General features: G+C 40.9%; 2 protein-coding genes across 14 annotated transcripts in view; one reads left to right on the plus strand and one right to left on the minus strand.

Moving 5' to 3' along the window:
- The first annotated feature begins 76 nt into the window (after positions 1-76).
- Positions 77-12,045, plus strand: EXOSC8 (exosome component 8). Its single transcript, XM_037377205.1, has 11 exons — positions 77-162; positions 2,255-2,291; positions 3,410-3,473; positions 5,265-5,338; positions 5,904-5,949; positions 6,990-7,095; positions 7,183-7,228; positions 7,481-7,577; positions 8,627-8,747; positions 11,321-11,427; positions 11,831-12,045. The coding sequence occupies exons 1-11, from the start codon at positions 146-148 to the stop codon at positions 11,944-11,946; spliced, it is 831 nt and encodes a 276-aa protein (XP_037233102.1). The 5' UTR covers positions 77-145; the 3' UTR covers positions 11,947-12,045.
- The window catches only part of SUPT20H (SPT20 homolog, SAGA complex component), a 37,302-nt gene continuing 31,571 nt past the window's right edge, over positions 11,972-17,702 (minus strand). For 7 of the 13 annotated variants that reach the window (XM_037377189.1, XM_037377187.1, XM_037377194.1 and 4 more), the window contains exons 21-24: positions 17,645-17,700; positions 15,196-15,225; positions 13,989-14,094; positions 11,972-12,494 (exon numbers count right to left, since the gene is read on the minus strand). In XM_037377189.1, the coding sequence (XP_037233086.1) occupies positions 12,394-12,494; positions 13,989-14,094; positions 15,196-15,225; positions 17,645-17,700 (293 nt within the window). In that variant the 3' untranslated portion in view covers positions 11,972-12,393. The remainder of the gene's footprint in view (positions 12,495-13,988; positions 14,095-15,195; positions 15,226-17,644; positions 17,701-17,702) is intronic. The other 6 variants (XM_037377198.1, XM_037377197.1, XM_037377196.1 and 3 more) reach the window with 3 other exon arrangements.

Genomic DNA, 17,702 nt, shown 5'->3' on the forward strand with positions numbered 1-17,702 from the left:
GGAAGCCGCCGGCGCCCCCCAGCGGCAGGGTCCCGCCTGCGCCGCCGCCCTATCGCCACCGCTGCAGCGGCCGCTGCCGCCAGCCAAGGCTTCCGGCCGGCCGGGTCACGAGGGGCAGCACATCCGGGCGGGCCGCGGCGCCGCCATGGCGACGGCTTTCAAGTAAGTGACGGGCCTGGCCGCCATTGCCTCCCGCTTGCGCAGCGCTGGGGCGTCCCGCCTGTCTCCGTCCCCTGTGGCGGGCGGGCTCCCGCTGTCCGCTCCTTAGGGCTGAGGCAGCGCTGCCCCGGTGCCGCGGGGGGCCGGTGGGGCCTTTACCCCGTTACCGCCGCGGCCCTGCGCCGCCCCCGGCAGCGTGCGCCTGGCGGGGAGCGGGCCGCGGCGCGTTCTCCTCAGCCGTGCCCGTTTCCTTTGCGGTGCCGTTTCCTGCTCGGCACGGCAGAGCCGCAGCCGGCCCGTTTGCAGTAGGCGCTGACGGCGGTAGCCCCCACCCCCACCCCACCCCCCACGTTACCGGCCGCGGCAGCGCCCTGGCGGCTTTGCGTCGCGGGTGGGTGCTGGGGAGCTCCGTGGAGCTCCCCGCTGGGCATGCCCGCAGGGTGCCGCACGGCCCCGGCGCTGGGGCGGCCGCTCCGCTCTGGGGGTCCCGCTGCGGGAAGGCGTGTGGGGGCGCGGCCGGGGCGCGGAGGCGGCTGGAGGGAGCCCTGCGATGTGCGCGGAGGGGCAGAGTGAGCCCGGTTCGTTCAGCCGTTAAAAGCATGGTAAAGCAGAGAGAGCAGTAGGGCCTTGAGCTGCTTAATAGGGTGGGGTGTGGAGAAGGTAGATACAGGTTGAAACGTGATTCTGAATAGATACCTGTTTGAATTGATGGGGTGGAGGTCGTCGTGAAGGGTGGTTAACCAGGGAGGCTGTGGTATCGCCACCCTTGGGGACAGTCAGCGTGCTTGGGCAAGACCCTGGGTGATACAGCTGCTCTGTGGACCTGGTTTGGGTGAGGGGTTGGACCCAACACTCTCCAGAGGCCCTGCCAGCCTGGGCTGCCCCGTGGTTCCTGGGGCATTGGGAGTGGATGAGGGCAGCCTGTTGTATTGAAGAGAAGAGGTACAGGCAGAACATGTTTAGTAAAGCATTACAAGGAGCTTAAACCAGCATTCAATGGCTTCCCATTTGTAGCTGGTCCTTTTAGAATTGTAGAATGGTTTGGGTTGGAAGGGACCTTCAAAGATCATCATGTTCCAAGCCCCCTGCCATGACCAGGGACACCTTCCACTAGACCAGGCTGCTCAAAGGCCCATCCAGCCTGGCCTTGAGCACTGCCAGGGATGGGGCATCTACAGCTTCTCTGGGCAGCCTGTGCCAGTGTCCTTGCTTCCAGATTTATGGCTGAAATGTGTGGAACAAGGTTTAGCAAATGCTGTTAGATGAATTGGAAGTGAACAGGCCATGTGGTGTTAAAAACCAGTAGGACGATATATGGGGAACCAATGGAGGCTAATTCATGCTTCATCACAACATGAGTTGTGATGCCTCTATATGTTAGTTTGCATTTGAAGAAACTTGCCTTCTCCAGTTACCCTTCCCCCCTGCACCTGCCTCCCCCTCCCATGTTTATTTTAACAAAACTGAGAAGGCTTTGTTCAAACATTAACAACTCTGTTACAAGGTTTTTCTTACTTTCACATTCTCTGTTTAAAATACTAATACACAAATGCTGTTAATATTATATAATTAATAATTAACATTAATCTCAACTGAAGCACTGCATGAAATATATTTCTTAATTTTATATTTTCTTAAAAGATTCTAAGAAAAACTAATATTTCACAACTGTGAAAGGGTTTTAGACCATTTTATACATCTGAATGCAGTCCCTGAATGAAGAGATATTTCAGGCACTGTAATAAAATTACCCTTTATGCATTTCTTCAAAAACATTTTACACTTTTGTCTCAATAAACACGCCTTTGGAATTGACACCAATAGTCAATATCATTGAGGTGAAGGTAATAGTTTTTCTGTAGGTGTATGTGCAGGTAGGTTCCTTGTAAGGACGAAGTGTTTTGGAAGTGAATGCCGGAAAACGTCTTAGATCAGCGTAGTTTCCTCATCTTTCTGTAATTGTGTTGCTAAGCAGCTTTGCCAGTCATCTTGATTCTCAAATTATTTGTTCTTGTAGGTCAGTGCTTGCTTATCTTTTCTGCTCTCTTACCTACTTGGGAGCTTGCATGTGAACTTCTCTTTCTGTCTGTTTTAGAATGGTGGAACCATTGGAATATTACAGAAGATTTTTGGTGAGTAAAGCATGATATGCACATGTAAATTACTTGTAATCAGTTTTTTCTTGCTTGCTTCTGCTTTTCTAATTCATCTGTATGGAAACCTGAAACTATAAGGGAAAAAGAAAAACTCACTGAGCCGGGGTAAAAATGGTCATTTGCTTCAGAACATGTTTTTTCCATCTGTCAGTGGCATTGATGCTGTAGCAGGTTGTGTCCCTGTTCAACTCGATGGGTAAATGCTTCTGTTGGCCTTGAAAGGGATGGGAGTTAAATTTGACCAAGATGGTGATGCAGCTTTGTGTTTATTACAAAATTATGTCAGACCAGCCTTTCAGATGCTACTAAAAATAAATAATAGAGAATATTGCTGCTAAACACGCTCACCATAACTGTGAAGGAAAACCACTGATTTTTTTTGTATATTAAATTGGTCTATCCATTACTGAGATAGTATTGACTCAGAAATGGGGTTTGTATGTTTGCATTCAGTTTTGGTTCTCATAATTGGACGAAAAGTCTTTGCTTTTGAGAAGGTTGAAATTGTGATTAGTAATTCAGATCTAGTGTGATGGTGAATTGGTGCAATTTCTGACTTAAGGTTCAGATGTTGTTCAGTTTCTGACTGATGGTATTTGACTGTTGGGGTGTTTTTTGGGGGCTGGATTTTGTATTGGTGTTTGGGTTGTTGGGTTTTTTTACCCTTTAGTTCACTCTACTGTTAATTTTAAGAGCTCCACTAGGTGGGGATGGGGGTCGGGAATTGCCTAAAAAATATAGACAGTGCAGGCAGGTAGAAACTCTCATTCCAAGGTAACAGTGAATATTCATTCTTGGATGATATTCTGAATCTAGCCTGTAGTTCTTACTCTTGAGACAGTCAATCTATTGTTATATTTAATTTCTAAATAAATTATAATAAACAGGTTTTTTTGCAGGCATACAACTGCAAGCTAACTTATCAGTTGATGAAAAAAATGTCTAGAATATAACTGTTTTCTCTAGCATTTTTGTAGCTGCGTATTTCTGCTTAAAAGGAGAATACTATTTCATGTGAAGTCCTATAGCATAAATATTGGTGTATTATTTAGTAAAATAAGTTTTCTGATTTGAAATTTGTAATTTTTCTTTAGAAAGAGAACTGTCGACCTGATGGAAGGGAGTTAGGCGAATTCCGGGCAACTACTGTCAACATAGGCAAGTGCTTATTTGGAATAATAATAATGGGGGAGGTATTACTCATCTCAGATTTTAATAATGACCTTAATGACTTGTTAATCAGTTTTCTTGGTTCTTGTGTTTTGAAACAAGAAAGAGGAAGGATTTTTATTTATAGTTTTAACAGGCATAAAAGAGAACTCATGGTACAGTAATATATTTGAGCACTGTTATCCAGTCGTGCCCTTGGGCTGGTGTGTGCAGTGTAATTATTTGAATCTGCTCCTGGGCTGGTGATGCACAGCACAGTTTGGGTGGCTGTGGAAGCTTGTCTCTTTCTAAGATCAGCAGTGTATGTTGTAGGTGCTGAAGGCAGTGTCTAGGCATATACTACCCAGTACAAAATTCATGCCCTAGCATCTTGAAATAGGCAGTGACTCCTGGCTTCTGCTTTGTTCTAAGCTTGATGGGCAACTGTCTCAAGCAGAGGCAAGATACCCTTTCTGCAGGGAGCATCAGCACTTTACCTGCCTTTCTTACACCTCATAATTTCTAAAAGTAAAACGCAGGTTAGCATACCAGCATGGAATAGTTGCAGATTATTGCTCAGACTTGACACTGCAGGTCTCTTCCATTGTAAAACACGGTCTTCATTTAGGTCTTGCTGTAAGTTAGGCAGAAGGTGGGCTTACAGTAACCATCTATGATTTCTGGTGTAAAAAAGTACACTGGAGATCAGTTACTGCATCCAGTCTTGTTCAGCATCTTCATTAATGATCTGGATGATGGGACAAAGTGTGCCCACAGCAAGTTTGCAGATGACGCCAAACTGGGATCAGTGGCTGATGTGCCAGGGGGTCAATGCTGCCATCCAGAGGGACCTCCGCAGGCTGGAGAAATGGGCCAACAGGAACCTCATCAAGTTCAACAAAGAGAAATAAAAAGTCCTGCACCAGGGCAGGAACAACCCCAGGCACCAATATGTGCCGGGGGCCACCCAGCTGGAAAGCAGCTTGGCAGAAAAGGGCCAGGGAATTGTGGTGGACGTAGGATTGAACATGAGCCAGCAATGTGCTCTCCTTCGCGAAGGTGGTCAATGTTATCCTGGGCTGCATATTGTCAGCAGGTTGAGGGAGGTGATCCTTCTCCTTTATTCAACACTGGTGAGGCCACACCTGGAGTGCTCTGTCCAGCTGTGGGCTTCCCAGTACAAGAGAGACATGGACATGCTGGAGAGAGTCCAGCGAAGGGCCATAAAGATGATGAAGGGACCAAAACATCTCTCATGTGAAGAGAGGCTGAGAAAGCTGGGACTGTTTAGCCTTGAAAAGAGAAGGCTGAGGGGGTTCTTGCCAATTGTATATGAATACTTCAAGGGAGGGTACAAAGAAGACAGAGCCAGGTTCTATTTGGTCGAGGCCATTGACAGGACATGAGACAGTAAGCAGAAACTTAAACATGGGAGGCTCCCTCTGAACATCAGGAAACACTTCTTTACTGTGGGTGTGACTGAGCACTGGCACGGGTTACCCAGAGAGGTTGTCGAGTCTCCATCCTATTGTCTGAACATGGTCCTGGGCGGTTGGCTCTAGGTGGCCCTGCTTGAGCTGGGGATTGGACCAATGACCTCCAGCAGTCCCTTCCAGCCTCAACCGTTCTGTGTGATTGTTCAATACAGAGATTCTGTTCCCACCCTGGATTCATCAAGACTTTGCTTAGCCTGTGTTTAGTATAAAATGGTAGAAAGTAAACACTTTATGAAGGTGGATGTTAATTAAGGCCCTTTGAGTGAAAAAGTAGATTTTATTGAACAGCACTTTCTTTCTTCAGGTTCAATTACAACTGCGGATGGTTCTGCTCTGGTGAAGTTAGGAAATACTACGGTGGTTTGTGGAGTTAAAGCGGTATGGTTGGTTTTCATTTAATTTAGCTGTTAGTTGAACTTGTGCATTCATGTTTAGAATGAATCTCCTGCAATTACAGTAATATGTAAGTCAGACACAATTACAGTCTTTCACCTGACTTACTTTCAGATGACAAAGTTAATATATTAATTGTCTAATCCTACCTGTATAATATTAGAACATGTATTTTTGTGATGTGTTTTGTGTATGGGGAAAAATAGTTACAAAAATAAAGCCTGTTATTTCTAGATAAAAGCTATATAGTTGAAGAGTTACTGAATATTGATCAGTAACTGCATTGGTAATTAGTTGGCTGGACTATTAAGTGCTGTGTTGGCCTGACGTGAACTGAGACAAATCACTCCACATCCCTGTGTTGGGTTTTCCCATAGGAGAAATACAGACCAGGACTGATGAAAAATGGCTCTTATAAATCTTGTTGGAAGGATAATGGGCAAGAATATGACCATTTGTATATAGAAAAGCTGGAAAACCTTTTTGTACAAAATTCAGCTCTTCATTTTTGTCTTTTTTTTTTTTTTTTTTTTTTTTTTTTCCCCACCAGGAACTTGCTGCACCTGCAGTAGATTCTGCTAATAAGGGATATATTGGTAAGTTTTCCAGTGTGGATCTTACTCGGATCTTGTGTTGCTTCAGTTAAAAAGCTGTAATGATGGGACAGATTTGAGTGTGTTGTGAAGACTTCTGAAAGGAATGAATTTAGGTATAATTGTATTACTTTTCTTAAAATCAGTTTCCAAATGGACATATAGGCAGTGGTACTTCAGAAATTTCAGAATTCCCCCAGCTCTGCTTGGGAGTTTCCCATGTAAAGCTATCTTCTTATTGCTGATTTCAGGCCAGGCTGAAACCAAACCTGCAGCAGGGGGAAGTTGTTCATCTGCAGGGGGAAGGTAATTAATCTGTAAAAGATTGTGGCATGCACGGTTGTGCAAAGGCACGTTAACATTTGTCTTGAAGTTGCAGTATGCAAAAAATCTAACTCTTAAAAACACTGAAATAAACAATGTTTATTTCTTGGAGCACTGCAGAAGTCTCAGGGGTACATCCTCACTCCTGTTTGGAGCTTCTTTTGAAATAAAACAGTTCCGTGGAACTGAGGGCTTAGACTAAATCCCCTTTTTATAAGGCATCTCCAAAGTATGTTGGGCTTTGTGAACTTGGTTATGCCTGGGTTTTTCTCACAAATGTTTATGCATGTTTTTGCTTCAAGTCTAAAGCATCAGGTTTTAATGGTTGATGAAAAGCAGATAGCATACCAGTGAAGTTAGGCAGTGGGATGAAAATGATTTTGTTTCTTGATCTTAAGAATGCATAATGCTTAAAGAAGAGTTTGTGTGAGGTCATGACATTCATAGCAGGGTTACAAATAGAAAATGGTAGTTAGGAGTGTGTGCTGCTCCATGGAATATGTAGTTTCCGAGTACAGAGTACTAAGAGTTCTTTAATACAAACTCACACATAATTTTATTTTTGAGGGGAGTAGGAAAGATTGATAGAAAAATTCTTGGTCTTGCCTTTCATTTGAAGTACATAAAATGGTATTAAGAGTGTGTATTGTCTTATTTCTATTCTTGATGTTCCATTGCCTGCTTTCATTAGCTTATGACTAACGATTCTTGCTACCTAGTTCCAAATGTAGAATTGCCATCCCTCTGTTCAACGAAGTTTCGCTCTGGACCACCTGGTGAAGAGGCTCAAGCAGCAAGCCAGTTCATTGCAGATGTGATCGAAAAGTAAGAACCATCTTAGTGCATTTAAAACACGAACAGCTCTGCAAGATGGTTTTGTGGTTCCTGATTTACTCTCTCATTTTATTTTAGTTCACAGATAATAGCGAAAGAAGATCTATGTATTGCAAACGGCAAGGTAAGTTGTATCTCAAAATGAAGAGGGACATGCTAACAAGATCACGGTGTTGAGACGTTAAAGAAGGTATTTGGGGTTATAGGTTGTTCTGTTGGTTTTGCTTTTTAGTCTTCATAGTTTGGTTTACATCTGAAGTGTAAAAGTCGTATGATAGAAATAAGTGTCTTTGTTCCTGTGGCCTGCGTTTTCTTAGGTATTGCACCGTTCACTTAGCTGCTGTAATATCTCACATGTGCAAACCTTTTTTGATAGCTTGCTTGGGTGTTATACTGTGATATCATATGTCTGGACTACGATGGAAACATTTTGGATGCCAGTGCCTTTGCTTTATTAGCAGCATTAAAAAATGGTAAGTCTTCTCTAGAGCAAGAGACATACTCTGATTAATGTTGCTTGAAGAAATACCTATTCATGATGGTTCAAAACTAATGTAACTGGTTCACAGTTCCTTAAGACTGCTTGTTTCCTGTCATTTAAATGCTAAATTACTGAACTGCAGATACAAAGTGGAAATGATGGTACGGATGGCATAGATGTGTAACACCTGGGGGAGCAGGATCTTTTTGTATGCCTGTTACTGCTCTCTTACAAGACCAATAGCTATTCTGCCACGTGTTCTTCTGTGTCAGAGATCTGAATCTTTCAGGAGTGGCCATAAACAACTTTAATGTCTAGATCGGGGTCTTGCCTTGCTAATGTATGTTCTGTAGGCAGAAGCAGTCATTAGGGCTTTGCTTACACAAATATTCTGTCACAACAGAATATTCCTGGCTTAATGTGTTATAGTTTGAAAACACTGTTTTCATGCGTGCAACACATGGATTGATTATGGATGCACATGAGGCAGTATAAAGGGAAGCTTATAGCAAGGCCTCCTTTTCTAACTGTGGCTTGCTTGCCTTTGAATTCCTTTATCTACTTTGCTCATGATTTCCCCATCTCCAACACTGTATGGGCTGTCAAAGCAAGAGTTATCTGAAAATCACATGGTACTGTTTCTACAAATACACAAAATTCATGAGATTAGACTATATTATTGGTTTTTATATGTCCAGTAGGCTTTTGGCAGGAAACAAAAAACTTTTTGTTAAATATGATTATAAAGTATTGCATTTTCTGATTACAAAATGGCACACAATTACTTCTGTTAGGAAGAATGTTGTCTTTAGGAGAAAAACTAAATAGTTCCTTGAATGGATAGCTCTAAGCTAAATACTTTCCTCAGATTGAAGAGGTTTTTTTGTGTAGAACACCAGTAATGTAACCAAAATTGTATTGATTGATTTTCAGTGGCTTAAAAGAACAGCTTAAATATTTCAGTAGTCTTGGGCATCTCTAGGCCTACTAAAATCAGCGATGTTTAATATGATACCATTGTCATTGTTTTCACCTCTTCAGTACAGTTGCCATCAGTTACAATCAATGAAGAAACTGGTTTATCAGAAGTTAATTTAAAACAGAAGAATCCTTTGGTCATCAGAAAGCATCCGGTTGCCACGTCATTCGCTATATTCGATGAGTAAGTTTGTAACTGTTTTGTACTTCAGAAAACCACTGTGTATGTAAAAAGTGAAAGAGTGCATGAAGAGCATGCGGTGTAAGGCAGCACTGTTTCACTTCATTGTAAATCTATAGCCTCTTGTTGAAGTGACCTGTAGTTCTGCAATGTGAATGAGTATGCAGAACAAAACGAAGTCTGCAGCTTCTTCCTGTGCCTTAAAGCAGAACTGGTTCCCAACCTAAGATACACTTGAAAGCACGGGAAAGTACTGGCTTATGTTTTTGCAGTATCTTTGAGATAAAAGCGTGTTACCAATGCAATTAATGTTTCAGCAGCCTACGTAAATTGCATATAAAAGATGGTAGTTTTTGAACAGCTTATACTAAGGGTTTAGTCAACAGAGGAAGTAAGAAGTAATGGTCCAGGTAGAACAACAGACCCTCTGGATGACTGGAAACACGATCACCCAAGATAAAGTATGACCAGCACTCTTAAGTCATTGTTCATGTAGGTAAAGAATCTGATAATAAGAATTCAAAATGATCACATCTGGTACCTTGACTTCTCACCTGAAATTGTGTACTGGCTCTTTGTTAGTCCAAGTATGTTAAGTATGTGTTTTGCTGCTGTTCGTAAGAAATGCAGTTATTTATGGTGGTATCCATTTGAAAAGTAGAAAATGAGAAGATGATGTGCACATTGCTATTAAGCTAAGATTTGAGTATATTTAGAGATGTCAGGGGTTTGTGGCACATTAATCTGTATTTGCAGACATCATTAGTGGGTCCTTTCATTCAAACATGAGATGGGGGGGGGGGGGCACTGAACTCAAATGCTAAGTGATTACCAAAATGAATCAAAGCAGAAAGTTACCAGTACTTTAGAGTGCTTCTGTTAATTGCTTAAATACAAGTTCTTGTGATGTAGACTGAAAGTGAGAGCTTGGATATCATATAGGCAGACAGTTGTTAGTAGGATACTATTTGCACGCAAGTCGCATACTTACCTGTAGACAAAAAAGGTTGCATTTGGAAGAAGGCTTTCAGTGACAGTCTGATGAGCTTTGCTCCCTTCACTGAAACCAACTGTTGCATCAAAAAAGTTACTGAAGTCTCCCTTTAGCTCCTAAAACTAAATATTGAGGGATGGTGTGCCTGGGTGTTATGTGGTTTGGGTTTTGTGTTTTGTTTTGGTTTTTTTAATTCTGGTTTATTAGTTTTTCTACATCTGTTGACACAGCCCTCTAAATAATACACTTTACATGCTCAGGCTTCCAGAGACACTTTTTTTTCTGCTTAAAAAGCCTGCTTGAATAAATACAACTTCTGGGTTGCTGGGTAGTGTGGCCATGGGCGATGAACGCTGGTGTGGAGCGCTGCACAGCTCCTTGGCTGGCTCCTGTGGGCTCAGCCTCCACAGAAATAAGTCTGATCCATCCACCATGCTGTGTGCCTGGCCCCTGTGTCATGCAAAGGGTGACACCCCACAGTGCATGTGGGTAGAATATAGCAGTATTTTTGAGTAGTGTAGCTAAGGGGTTAAGTTTTCATTACGCTATTTGTTATTAAATGGCAATCTGAAACTACTGGTGAAGCTTTAAATTACCCAGAAAACCTTTAAACATGCCTTGCATATGAGTTCAAATTGAAATACTCTTGCCCTTCCATCTGTTTGTGTAACTGGCTCTATAGCCTTGCTGCTGCCTCCCCTCTGCCACAACTTGTCATACACATCACTTAGCATAGGTGTACTCCAGCTAAATAGTCTTGAGTGCATCAATACTACTAAATACTAGTTTACCAGCATAAACTGAGGCTTCAGGAAAACTTCAGCTAATGTCTTTCCTGTCAACCAACTGTTTGTACTAGGAGTGTTATTGATTATTTTTTAAAGAAACTTCAGGGTGAATGCTGTTTGGCTTTTTTTAAGTTGGAGGGTTTTTTGTTGTACAAAGTTGGCTTATAGTTCAGATCCCTTTTCTTCCCTTTCCATTGGCTTGCTCTATTTTTAACTTATTAAATGGTTCAGAACCAACAATATTCAATCTCTTTTAATGATGTGCACCATGTGATGTACGACAGATTATTTTGGCTGCCTTAAGGAACCTAGTAAATCCACCTTTGAACAATTCTGAGCGGTGTTAAGGGTTCTCTGAAAAGAAACTGAGAACTACTTTGGTGATTTTACCATTGGAAATGAGTTTTGCCTTAAGGTCTGGTAGAGATTAGCATGGTCTACACCTAAAAAACAATGCCATTATCTTTGCATAACTATGAAATAAATGACCGCATACTGCAAATAGCAGTTTAATGGCATTTTCCTGCAATATGTGGCTGTCACAAATCCACAGGACTTAGGCATAGAGCTGTAATTTTAACAGATGTATGCACTTGAATATGTGGAATTTCCTCACATTTTTTGTTTTTTCTTTTTTAAAATCAGTGCCTTTTGATAAGAAAACAGATAAGCCTGGGCACTAAATCCACCTACAAGTATTTTGTAAGACTACAGTAAAAGTTAATATGTATTTTGCAATAATGTTAGTGGAACAATGTATACCAACACCTCTGTACATGTTTTTCTTTTACAAGCACATTACTCATTGTCGATCCAACCGCTGAAGAAGAAGACTTAGCAAGCGGAACAGTAACTATTGTAACTGATGAAGAAGGCAGGCTATGTTCTGTCCATAAACCAGGTAGTTCCATGTTTATTACACAAGAACCTATGCAGATGATAACATCTAGGTCAGGAAAAGATTATGTACCACCTTTTCTTAGTAAAATGTGGATGCTTTACGATAAGACTGTCTGCTTGAGTATTAGATGACTTGCGCTTGAAATTAGCTTTTAAAAAGGTGGTGCGCCTGAAGTACAAAAAGAAGTCACAGCTTTACTTACATACAGTACATGACAGCGAATCTCCTGTGACACCTCTAGTTTGTTTTGGTTTTCCTTGCCTGAAACTAGAGCACATGCATGTTCCCCAGGTGAAAGTTGTTGGTCCTAAGAATTACTGCATTACTTTCCTTTGGAAAACAGATTTAGAGATACATAACTGAAGTGTACATAGAAAATTAAATTGGTCTGTTTAATTTTTAGGTGGAAGTCCTCTTACAGGAGACAAGCTTCAGGACTGCATCACTAGAGCAATTACAAGACACAAAGAAGTAAAGAAGCTGATAGACAAAGTAATAAAAAGTATAAAGCCCAAGTGAACAAAAGGAGAGATCTTTTCAAAAATGGATTTGTAAAAACTGTATTTGTTACTGTGTTCACAAACCTTTTATACTAAATAAACAAATACCAATACTACATTTACAAAGTTCAAAGTTCATTTTTTCTAAAATGTTTTTCACCCTTATACTATGTACAATGCTGTTGAGTGGTAAAAAATACAAGATAAAACATTCTGTTAAAAAACTACGTGACTTAAGCCAGACCCTCGCTGCTTTATAGATGAAATCTAAGTTCTGTAGGGTTGGCTTCCAAAACCAGTTCAGTGTAACATCAAAAGTTCATTTTCCCCACCAGTAATATAAAACACTGATTTGATTTTAAACTCTCCTTTTTAATTTGGAAAAAAAAAAAAAGTCCCCTCTGAATCAAATTTTTATTGGGGGGGGAGCAAGTCTCAGGATTTTGGAGGGGCTGGTGTGCCTCTCTTACTTTTTGAGTGGCTGCCTGAATGCTGTTGATGATGCAGGTGAGCTGCTTGTGCTGCTGCTGCTGCCATAGCCATTTGATGCTGCAAGAATCGCAACTGCTGCCATGAAGGAGAAGGGGGAGAAAAAGCTTGTTAGTGTTGACTACAAAGCTATGTTTCATGTCAGGAAGAATGAGAGAAAGGTGGGGGAAAAAAAATAAAAGGAAAAAAATGAGGGAGCACCAGGTTGACAAAAGGAATACACAATGTACTGGGGACAATGAGTACAGTCAAGCAGCACCAGTGGCACAGAAGCCTGCTGAGGGCATATCTAACATTTTACACAGGTAGTTGGGACAGCGTTGTTTCTTTGCCCTTTCTCTCCATTGCAGTAACTGCAGTAACTCAGCAACTTCAGTGAATGTTTGGGTTACGTGGTACATATTGAATATAATACCTTCTCAGTGTATGCGCTGCATGTATTTTCTGTCTGTATCACAAAAAGGAGACTGCTAAAAAAAAAATGAAGTTGAAAAAAGCATCTGAATGATGGAATGCTAAAGGAATGCTTTGCCAGAACTGTTGCTTCCATGTACTGACTTGTAGCAGTGCTACATTTGAACTTACAGGTGCTCACATACATTAACACTATTTTGAAATCTATTGGCACCTGGCAGAGCTTATTTAGATACGTGCCACAAGCACTCCTTGAATGTTAGCAAATCAGGGAGGTGGATGGCTTAAATTAAAAATAAATTCAGTGCTCCAAGCTAAGAGAACCACAGTTGTAAAATCTTTCATGATACAGTTTGCCAAATTCATATTTCTTTTTTCATTTTTTAAGACCATAAAATCAGTTTAAAAAAAAAAAGTCAAAGGGGCAGTTTTTGGTTTTGGAGCTGAGAATTGTATTTTTAAATATTTTTTTTTTTTGTAAACAGTCAGAGTGAAGTTGCTGGATTACTTGTATCTGTTGCTGCTGCTGCTGCAAGGCTTGTTGTTGTTGCTGTTGTAAGGCAGAAGAGAGCTGCAGTCTCTGCTGAGGAAGGCTTTGCCCAGGTCTGTTCACGGCAGAGCCAAGCTGAGACAACACTAAGAAAGGAGAAGGGGAAAGCAAGCAGGTCAGAGAGGTCAGGTGGAGTTTGTCAGGGAAGGAAGACATAGGAACAGAGTGTAACAGAAAAGGGGGATCAAGAGAATTAGTTTCAGAGTCAAATTGGAAACAGTGCAGAATAAAGTACACACAATATACATACTCTGTTAGAAGGCAATTAGATTATGAAGTGCTTGTGAAGACACAAAGAGGTTTCTCGTACTGGACGTTAAATACACAGTTAAAGGAACATTCTTCAATGAAGTCTGGCATGGAAGTTCCCTGTATTTTCTTTTTGTCTCCAGTGTGACTTATTTTTGTGTGGTATCAATTTACTACACTTAACTGCCAAAGCAGAAAAGTGCATGCTTTGAAAGTCCAGTATTTCTTGTGTAATTCACGTGATGATAATAAATAGTAAATTGCTTTAACACAAGAGAGATTTAAGACCAAACTTCATTTCGGTGTGAGTTTATCAACATACACAGTTAAGTACAAAAGGAGGCTCAGCAAGCACATACCTGTGGCTTGAGGTTGCATAAAATTCCCTACTCCAGTCAGGTTAATTACAGCAGCTTGTTGGGCAGATAATGCCTGATCTTGATTGGATGGACCTTGGTCAGACCCCTAGCAAAAATGAAAAGCTTGATCCTTATTACCAAACTTTGGTATCAATAAAAAAGTAAATAAAGCCAGTGTGAAGGAAAACTTCTGAAGTGCCATTTAAAAACATTTAATTCTACATCTTCTGGTGCATGTAGATACAGGCTATAACGTAGTCAGTATTAGAAGTAGAACAAACAGATGTTGAATGCCCCAAAACAGCTGTTTTTGGCAGAAATGGTATCATGCCCTAGACCAAGCAGAAGTCCCATGTGGTTGTCAACCTCTCTGCAGTCAGCAGAGACTACAGTTTATGGTTGTAATCTTCAAACAATTTCCTGTCCCACTCCCAACCCTGAAGTCTTTAGGCGATACCTGAAACAATCCACGTGCAAAGGCCATAATCGAAATGTGAGAAGTCTAAAACTTACATTCACATCTTCATATTGTGTTAATTTCATAAAAAATAAAACTCTGCTTTTAGAATTTTATTTTCAGAACAGAGTAGCTCTCACAGTGATCACTCAAATGGAACTGGTGGAGTCTTATCTACTGCCTCCTGAAGTCAAAGGGTACTGAACTTAAAATTGTGCATTGATTCATAAGGTGGGGAAATAAAGTATTACATATGTAATTCAAGCAAACTGCATGGCTTACCGATCAGGGGAAAAATAAAAAGCACTTGAGCTGGTGCACTTCCAAGAGTCGCAATGCTTCTTTAGAATAACCACATGAAACAATGCCACTAAGATCTAGGTAAACTCGACCAAAAGATTGCACATTAAGACAACATCATCATCTCGATGAAGATGACTAAGAAAGACTTACAGAACCACCATTTGGGAAAAAAACCCAAGTATGAGACGAGAACGTATATATTCTGTTGGCAGCACAGAACATTGTTGGTCTTTTTCCACAAAGCATTTTGATTGCAGCACCGCGAACACATACGTTCTTGTCCTTCATGAAAACTAAGGAATCTAGTATTCATAATAGCTCATTTAGCTAGTGACCCTAGTCTTACTCTATAATGCGTGGTAAGAGAGAAGTTCCTTAGGGCAAGTAAGCCAATGCAGAGAGACTGATTTCCTCCAGAAGAACTTTCTGCCAAAAAAAAGGACTAACCTTTTTGTAAATGCCCTTGACGTTCAATGTCTAGAAAATAAAATATGAACTTGCATGATTATTTTTTTTTAGTAATTCAAGGAGTAACTGACATTTGGATTCTGTGAACAAATCTGAGTTTCCCATTAAACTGTCCCACATTCCAGAACAAGGCCTAAGACACAGGAGACTATACACCATAAAAACACTTGAAAGAGGCACCTTATTTATGAACAGTCAACAGTAGCACAAGCAAAATTTTGATAAACTGAATATCCAGTAGAGACTATTTGGTAAACGGAAGTCTTGCACGTCTGGGAAGACAAAAGACAAAGAACACAAAAGCAGAGCAGCTAGTTTTCCCAAACTGTGGCATTAGTGCTGGTACAGATTTTTAGGCACCAGTAGAACCAACCACTCAAAATTTCATGTGTTGAGAACAAGCAGATTGGTATCTATCAAGACTTCTTCAATGATTGAAGCCTTTAACACTACTAACAAGCAGCAGTGTCTTAAAATTACAGCTTTAAAGCCAATTGTTACTTTGTCTGGTGCAAAGAGAACAATTCTGTTGAACTACCGCAATGAGAACCACAAAACAGCTCACAGCACTGTGAGTAAGTTTTAGCCACTCTGTAGTAACCCTGACTTTTTTGGCGTTTCACCTGATGTGTCTGCTAGTTACGATAAAGAGGACAACACTAAGCTGATTTTACACTACTCCTACAGCGGGCTGGCTCTCTTCATGTCACAGTTAGACAACGCTTAGCCAGTTGTCTTGCTACAGGTCCTCTATACAGGATGTAAATAAGGGAGCATAACCCAGCTCCAGTCATGGCAACAAAGCCGCTGCAGTCTTTGCAGTTTGAGAAGGTTTCGGAGGAGGACTTTCCTCCCCCGCTGCTTCAGATCTGTTGGGTAAAGGCTCATTTACTTGCAGAGATGGGGTAAAGAGAAACTGTTTCATCCATGCACCCCAGACTGAGGGCTGTTAGCACACACCTGTTCTCCCTGCTGCTGAGGACTACTGGTTGTAGGCTGCTGGGATTGCTGCTGCGGAGAAAACTGTGACAGCTGCTGCTGTGGGTTAAAAATAAGTGAACCACCTGGAAGCTGTAGAAGATTAAAACCAAAAGGCATAGTTCATTCAAACTGCTAGGCTTCCCCACTGTCCTAGGATGAACATGACAATGATGTACTCCGTGGAGGTTTGTTTAGGCTTTTAAAATCTTTTTAAATGGATCTGTTTACAATTGCTATTTGTGAAAAAGCCTTATCCTCAGAAAACAAACCTGCATTAAATTACAGCAAGTTATTTCCACAGGAACACATATTTTTATATTTCTAATTAAAATTATAGAGACTGTACTGATACTGGAAATTTAAAGGCCTGTCTTCAAAAGCACTGTGTATTATTTTCACTTTCAGAATATTCCACTGAATTTTAATAGATGCTTCCAAATCAACAAGCTGCAAGCTCTGGTGCAGAAAATGTGTAAGTGTCTTGATTTCTCTCCCCTACCCCAGCTTTAACTGCATTGATTTCAGCCAAATTATTCTTGGCTTATACAACTGGCAAGGTAGGTTGAAAGGATGGACTTCAATGTGGATTCACAGAAATACAACCATTTAATTTTATAGTAGAGCTCTACTCTGGCATAACTGCCTCCTGTGCCTGTCCTTTTCCATGTTTCTGGAGTGTGTACAGCAGTGGGAAGAGGAAGTAGCAAAGCTGCAGATGATCTTTTACTGGTGTTAACTTTTTGAAGCCAGGTGCAAGATTTGTGGAACACTGAAGCTGGAATTCTGCACCTGTAATTTACAGCCAACTTCAAGATCCAGGATCACGACCTAGTTCCACAAACACTCCCTGTTCTGCTTCTAAATGAAACACTGACATAATAAGCAATTTTTGCTCCTGTTTGTATATATCTTAGTGGAAAGAAAACATTTACAGACCTTCTAAACTCCCTGCATTACACAAAATTCTACCTCCACTACTGGAAGCTCTTTAAAGCTATTACTGCACCCACCTGTACATGTTGAGCTCACCTTTTAGGCATTACATGTGTAACCTCTGAGTGATCCTACTGTACTGTTTTGTATTTTTAAAGTAATCATAACTTCAGTTTAAAGAATGATTTGCAATAAAAGCCTAGGCAAATCCTGAAAACAGAAGACTGTATTTTAGGATTCATCTTTTGAATTCAAATGTCAGCATTTTCAGATTGTTACTGAGAACTAGCTGCTTTGTTGTGAGCTAGGAATATCATTTCTACCTGGTATCTTTATGGATATAGCTTCTTCTCTTATTCTAAGCATTTTAAATAAACAATTAAAATTTGCAGTAAATGGTTCATCTTATCAACTGGCTTCAAAGATCTGTGGGGGGCAATGCAGTAAGCAGCACTAACATGTCTCTAAAGAAATAAAAATTATCATTATTATTGTGTCCAAGTATATCAATTACCTGTAGAAGATTTAAGGGCCGAAGATTTGATGCATTTTTCAAACCAAAGGGGCTGCCT

The sequence above is a fragment of the Falco rusticolus genome, chromosome 2 (genome assembly GCF_015220075.1).
Source record: "Falco rusticolus isolate bFalRus1 chromosome 2, bFalRus1.pri, whole genome shotgun sequence".
NCBI lineage: Eukaryota > Metazoa > Chordata > Aves > Falconiformes > Falconidae > Falco > Falco rusticolus.

Bases quoted from the DNA above. Each gene is read 5' to 3' on its own strand.
- EXOSC8 (XM_037377205.1), top strand. The intron at 7,229-7,480 runs GTAAGTTGTATC...CTTTTTTGATAG, and splicing joins TATGTATTGCAAACGGCAAG to CTTGCTTGGGTGTTATACTG. The intron at 8,748-11,320 runs GTAAGTTTGTAA...TTCTTTTACAAG, and splicing joins TCATTCGCTATATTCGATGA to CACATTACTCATTGTCGATC.